This window comes from Meleagris gallopavo, chromosome 1 (genome assembly GCF_000146605.3).
Source record: "Meleagris gallopavo isolate NT-WF06-2002-E0010 breed Aviagen turkey brand Nicholas breeding stock chromosome 1, Turkey_5.1, whole genome shotgun sequence".
Lineage (NCBI taxonomy): Eukaryota > Metazoa > Chordata > Aves > Galliformes > Phasianidae > Meleagris > Meleagris gallopavo.
The window spans coordinates 50,857,190-50,863,634 of record NC_015011.2 but is presented as its reverse complement, the minus strand read 5'-3'; the positions used below and the strand labels follow the sequence as shown (position 1 = coordinate 50,863,634).

The following is a 6,445-nucleotide window of genomic DNA, read 5'->3' as shown; positions in this document are numbered from 1 at the left end:
AGGGCTCCGAGGGTCGCGCCGCGCTCGCGTAGCGCCGGCTTCGTTCGTGGGGACGGGACTGGAGCTGAACGAGCTGAGGCACACTTCTCGCTGAGGAAAGCGAACGTGCTGGCATCGGGAGGCTTTCCAGGCAGGGAGCTGCTTCAGTCTGCTTCGTGTGTGGAAGATGGGATGCCTGAAGAGTTACTCCGCGCCGTGCTGTATAAGGCTGGGAAACTTCGGTGCGATTTCAGTTGTGGACCTGCAGTGGGGGAGTTGGGTGGCTGAGCGGCGTTTCGCAGCCGCTTCTCGTTGGCTGCCGGTAGCGTGTATTGATAACATGAAGGCTGCAGCGTGTGGGCTGTGCTTTCAACTCGCCGACTCTTAGGAATCATTAAGAAATGCCTGCCTTCCCCACATACTCCAAAAAGGAGTTTGTTTTTCCGTGGTAGAGTGAAAATGTACTTGATCACGTTTCCAGGAGGCAAGGGAGGGGTCTCTTAGCCATGCTCTTGTGACAAGTAATCAAAATAAAGCTTTTCGGTCGCTCCGAAAGCAATGCCTTCTATTTATTTCCATGGAAACTGCAACAGATGCAAAGAACACAGTAACGCTATTTGACAGAGCAAAATCTCAGCTTCAAAAGACTATTTTTTTCAATACGGTCACCATCGTTAGCTGTGCATTTTTGCCAACGATGAATAAGAGCCTGCATGCTGTGATCATAAAAACCAGCACTGGTGGAGGTGACCCAGTATTTCACAGTATTTCACCACCCACCACCTCACTGTGCCTCATATCCACTGTTTGGTCTCCGTAAGCATTCAGCAGTGTCAGTGGGTGTCATTTCTTTGCATGGAGGAATTCAGTGATGCACCTTTGCTTCGTACACACCTGTATCAGGCTATGTTCTGTCACTGTCCCTCTGCAGCAACATGTAGTGGGGCTTTGGTGGGAAGGTTCAACCTCTGCTGCTGTACTAACAACATCCTCCTCTGACATTGTGAGTCAGCATCATAAAATAGAAGGCATTACATTTGGAGCAGCTTTTATATGCTTTTTAGAACAAGGGCTGGGATCGGTGCCTTTTCAGTGAGTCTGAACGTCATATTTTTATTTTTCTGCCCAGACTCCAAAGGTGTACACCCTTTTGCCACAGTGGCAGGAAGGGCCATGACTCAGTTGTTGCAGTCCCTGGGTGGGTGTTTGGTTCAGACTGATGTTTTTTGGCTGAGGAATGAGGTGTTGGGCTATGACCTGTAGTGCCTGAGCTTGGGGTGGCACCCATTGCTTTTGCTGGGGGCGTGATGACTTCTAGAGGCCTGGCACATGGGGAGGACTGCTTAATCCCCTGCAGGAGTAGTCACTGGAAGCTTTGAAGTTCACACTTTTCTTGTTAGCCGTGAAAAAAAGCTTTGGAAAAGGAGAATGCGGTGTTTCCTCTAATTCCTTAGTTCTAATACAGTTTAACCAACAACATGTTACTGTATCAGCCAGTGTCAATTTTTCTTTCCTGCCTCTATGTTTCTCCTCTCCCTTTTCAGTGCCTTACTCGGTGGATACAAACATTGGTCCCAGAGTTGTGTAATTAGTTTTTCAATAGGGCTATTAAATCCAGGCACACTGCCACGTTGCTGCAGCTATGATAATTCTGTTTCTAGGACTGGCGCTCTGACTTAGTAATCTCTTCTGTGTGGAACAGCACTTGTGTTCCTTAGCTTCTTTTTTCAGCAAGTCTATTAAATTGCTGTATGACCCTCGGTAACTGTCTTGGTGTCCTGAGATTCGTATACTGAGTAACACTAGTTTCATAGAGGTGTTGGGAGATTGTTTTGGCTGTTCTGTTTATTTGTTTTATTTTTCTTAAGTGTTTTGTTTTAAGGCATTGTGTTAAGCAGCCCATTCACAATCATCTACTGGTAAAGGTAGTTATTTAGACAACAGAGATGTTTTAAAATACGCTTTTTTTTTTTTTCTGTTTCTGTGTTTAAATCCTTTTTTTTTTTAAACTGTAGCTACAAATCAGTGGTTCCTTCCTGCTGTAAGGGGAGATATTCCTCCAGGCTGTGCGGCGCATGGATTTGTTTGTGATGGTACCAGAATACTAGTCTTCGGAGGAATGGTTGAATATGGAAGATACAGTAACGATTTATATGAATTACAGGTAGGAGATGCTTGAAAATGTTGCAGTTTTATGGAGTACTTCATTTATCTACTTAGGAATAAGCACATTTTACATTACCAGCTGTGATACGAATGAAGATATTTCTGATTTTGCATTTCTTGTGTTTAAGGCAAGTCGATGGCTCTGGAAGAAAGTAAAACCTCAAGCTCCTTCCACTGGATCTCCGCCTTGTCCTCGACTTGGCCACAGCTTTTCTTTGTATGGTAACAAGTGCTACTTATTTGGTGGCCTCGCGAATGAAAGTGAGGATTCAAACAATAACGTTCCCAGGTATGCTGGTTTGGATTGATCTCAATGACTTAAAAAAACAACAAAAAAAGAGTAGATGCAACAACTTTGAAGAGGAACGTTCTAGGGAGACTGTCCTGCATGATGCACTGATTGTAAGGTGAACGAATTGCGTGCTAAGAAGTTTAGATGTTCCTTCTGCTTATCACACTGAATGGAGCATGGAGTGAAAGCTCTGACTTTTTTTGAGAGAAACCTGAGTAGACTTTGGTATTTTCCCTGGCTGTATTTTTTAAGAATGCTTGTTAGTTAGAATTAAATACGCAAAGTCTTGTGGGTCATCATGGAATTCATAATGGAATTTTCACCTATAATGCTGTGGAAGATAGTTAAAATCTTTTCAGAGTAACAGCTGGAGTTGCCCTTATTATCAGTAAAAAAGTTCTATGGCACTGAAATTTAATACTGTGTTGACCTACAGTTGAGAGTGCTTATATCCACTGAGCAATTTGAAACTCATTAAACAAGAGGTACCCGGAGTGAGTGCCAAGATTCAAAAGTTACCTAAAAATAACTTACTAATATCAACACATGGCTAATTGTCTGTTGGGCAGACTGAACACGTCAGAAAAGAAGCAGCTTCTTTTCACTTTGTTGCCTTAGAGTTGCAGAAGTTCTTGAACATCCTGTGTGCATTTCTTACAGCTGTGCAGTTTATTCCAAGTGTTTCCATACGTAGTAATTTCAGCTGAGAATGTTGTTTGCCTGTTTGGAATGTTTCTTTGATGAGCCGTAGTGCATGAATTACGATATGAAAGACTACTATCTTAGAGGCAAGAAGCTTCCATAGTTCATTTTATGTTCTAAATTAGTTTTGTTTAGGTGCTGCCCGTAATGCCATCAAACGTTCTGGGATCTTAAAATTCTCCACTCTTTCAAGGCAGAAGTCATAATACATGGAAGCAGTAGGGGTTTAAAGCTCACTTATGATCTTGTTAATAAGCATACTTTTCATGCTTCCTTGATAATTCTCCAGATATTTAAATGATTTCTATGAGCTGGAGCTGCAGCACGGATCTGGGGTTGTTGGCTGGAGTATTCCTGTGACAAAAGGGATCTTGCCATCTCCCCGAGAATCGCACACGGCCATTGTGTACTGCAGAAAAGATGTGGGAGTTCCAAAGATGTATATTTTCGGAGGGATGTGTGGCTGTCGGCTTAACGATCTCTGGGAACTTGACATAGGTGAGTTTGTTTGCCAGTAGAAGTGCAGGGACCTCGCTGGCAATGAGGAAGTTAAAGTATGTGAGGATTAATGGCATTCTGTGGTGCTGTTGAGAATTGCACTGTGGTGTGAACCTTTTGTAATTTTTGAAATGAGACAGATACAGCATTGTTTACATTTATTATCCTCACCAGTTTGGGTTATGCTGTGAGATTGTCGCCTGAGATTGCTTTAAAGACTCTCACCATGGTAACTGTGTTGAATAATCATTAAGAAAGTGGGTTTAATATAGCCTTTTGAACAACAATTGTTGAGAATTTTGTATGATTTTTTAAAAGAAGCTCTAAGTGCATGTTATTGCACTTTCTTTTCTAAATTGGCCACCGTAAAAGGTGAAATTTTGTTTTGTTGAATTCTAGAGGCATGTTCCCACCTAAACCCCAGGTAGTGTAATACACAGCAGTAAGTTATTTGAGGATTTTTATTCTTTTTCTTTTAGAAACCATGACCTGGTCAAGACCAGAAACTAAAGGGACAGTACCACTTCCTCGCAGTCTGCATACGGCCAATGTAATAGGAAACAAGTATGTCTGTTGTTAAAAGCTCAACTATAGAAAGGTACACCTAGTAGGAGAATGGCGATGCTTATCCACTACTGCTCAGTATAAACCGTCAGCCCTGTAGAGTGCTCCTCTGCTTCTGTTACTCTACCTCAGTGGAAATTTAGAAGTATTATTTTTAATTTAAAATTATCAAACTGTTGGTGTTTCCATACAGCAGGATGGTCTGCTCAACCCACAGGCATTTTTCCAAGCTTCTCGATGCATCTCTGTGCATTCTGTGGCAGAATCAGCTGGACCTGAGCTGGCTCTGTCAGGAGCCAACTTCAGTGCCTCTGTCTGTGACAAGGAGATACCTACACAAAGTAACTGGCCCAAACAATAGAATTAGTTCTAGGCAAAACCATTCTGTATGTTTTATGTTTTCCTGTGGTCCGTTCTTCATTATTTCACAAGTCAGTATGACTTGTTTTGTCAGATAGGACCGACAAAATGGACTTTTAAACGTGCATTTCAGTCCATTTCGTATCAGTTTACAAGCCAAGGTGAGGAGAAAGAGGCAGCAGATGGAGAAGAAGTGAAAAAAGCTTTGTGTTTTCTGAGCTGGGAGCTTAACTTTTTTTTGTTTAATACATGAAATTTTATTAGGTTGTAGCCTCCATTGTGCTTTGAAGTTTAGATGCCCAACTTAGGTACCTGCCTTCTAACTATAGAATTATTTACTGAAAGATCTACAATGAAAGTATAGAAGTTCCATGTAAATGCTTGATTTTTGGAGAGTCTCAGCAGTTTGGTGGGTTGTGAAAAGATGAAATAGTAACTTCTGTATCTGGGAAGTTGTTTGAGTTTGTTGTTTGGTTGTTCTATTTTTAATCAGTTAACTTACTCACAAATTTCAAAAGGTAGATGACTGCAACAAGACTCCCATACAATATGATGTAAATCAGAACTGTAAAGCACTGGAATTTTTCTGTTTTGTCCTAGTTTGAGAGAGCACATGCAGCAGGTCTGGAAATGTTAATTGGCTTTTCTTTTCTTTTCCCTCTTCCCTCTTTTCTTTCATTTCAGAATGTATGTTTTTGGTGGATGGGTTCCACAGTCAGCAGGAGGTGAAATTTCTACTCATGATGGTGAATGGAAATGTACCGGTTCATTTGCTTATCTTAATTTGGGTTAGTGTTTCTGTCTTTCTGGGAGCGGGCATTTTGAACTAATACTTTTCTAACAGAGCAGAATAAACGTTCTGAAGACACTGAGAAAAGTTTGAAGACGTACAGCTGCAAACCCAACTGACTACAAAGATACAGTCCTTTTCTTCAGTTTTTATAAGAGGCTTTTCCTTTGGAACATTCAGCAGATTTGCTGTTGCAAATCTTTGTTCATACATCTTTAGTACTAGGTAGTACAGATAGTACTTCTCCATTTGTGGTGGGACACAAGAGACAGGTCCCGACATGAATTTTTTCTGAATTGCAACAGAACTGTCCCTAATGTTGTGTTTAAAAATTGATCCTGTATTAGTTGAACGTAGCCTGCAAATTAACTGGAAAGTGACCTTCGTGTTGCAATATTGAAAATGCAATTGTAGTCATTATAAAAACAGAGGTTATTTATCTCCGTTTTCTCTGAGCAGTTAAATGTATTAACATATGTATTGCTGGTTTTGAAACAACGACTAGAAACTAAATTTTTTGAGTTTCGTTTGCTAGATACCACGGAATGGATAGGCCTGATCTCAGATTGCCAGGAAGACAAAAGTAACTTGTTACCAGGGCCAAGAGCAGGACACTGTGCTGTAGCAGTTGGCACTCGTCTGTATATCTGGAGTGGTAGAGATGGTTACAGAAAAGCTTGGAACAATCAAGTTTGCTGCAAAGATCTTTGGTACCTTGATACTGGTGAGTCACAGATAAATAAAGAAATTGTTCTATGCTCTGTATTTTATTAATGTGTAGGAAGCTGTCGTGATCAGAAGCTCTGAAGCTGTAGCAAACACAAAGGTGTTTTAAATTTTAAAGCTTATTCCCTAGAATCAAGAACGTACGTACTTGGCAGTCAGTTGTTTGAAGGCTACAGCTGTAGTTCCATCTGAAAAAAAAAAGTAGTAAAAAGTTGTGTTTAAAGCCCCTGAAAAAACGTTGTGGCTAGATTCTGTATCGCATGCCATAGTTGATAGGTACAAGATTCTCATGGATGTTTTACCTAAAGTCTAAGTTTCTTACATCTCTTCTGAGAGTGATCTTTTCTATTGCTGCTACTTTTTTTTTT

General features: G+C 40.9%; 2 protein-coding genes across 2 annotated transcripts in view; one reads left to right on the top strand and one right to left on the bottom strand.

Annotated features, from left to right (window-relative positions):
- Positions 1–7: 7 nt before the first annotated feature.
- LOC104911459 (host cell factor 2-like) lies at positions 8–6,140 on the top strand. The gene is made up of 7 exons (XM_031554645.1): positions 8–221; positions 1,995–2,143; positions 2,274–2,434; positions 3,429–3,637; positions 4,117–4,201; positions 5,246–5,349; positions 5,887–6,140. The coding sequence occupies exons 1-7, from the start codon at positions 167–169 to the stop codon at positions 6,123–6,125; spliced, it is 1,002 nt and encodes a 333-aa protein (XP_031410505.1). The 5' UTR covers positions 8–166; the 3' UTR covers positions 6,126–6,140.
- Positions 6,141–6,209: 69 nt separating this feature from the next.
- The window catches only part of LOC109364829 (E3 ubiquitin-protein ligase Topors-like), a 2,794-nt gene continuing 2,558 nt past the window's right edge, over positions 6,210–6,445 (bottom strand). Inside the window, exon 3 of the mRNA XM_031552492.1 lies at positions 6,210–6,265. Coding sequence (XP_031408352.1) covers positions 6,210–6,265 — 56 coding nt within the window. The remainder of the gene's footprint in view (positions 6,266–6,445) is intronic.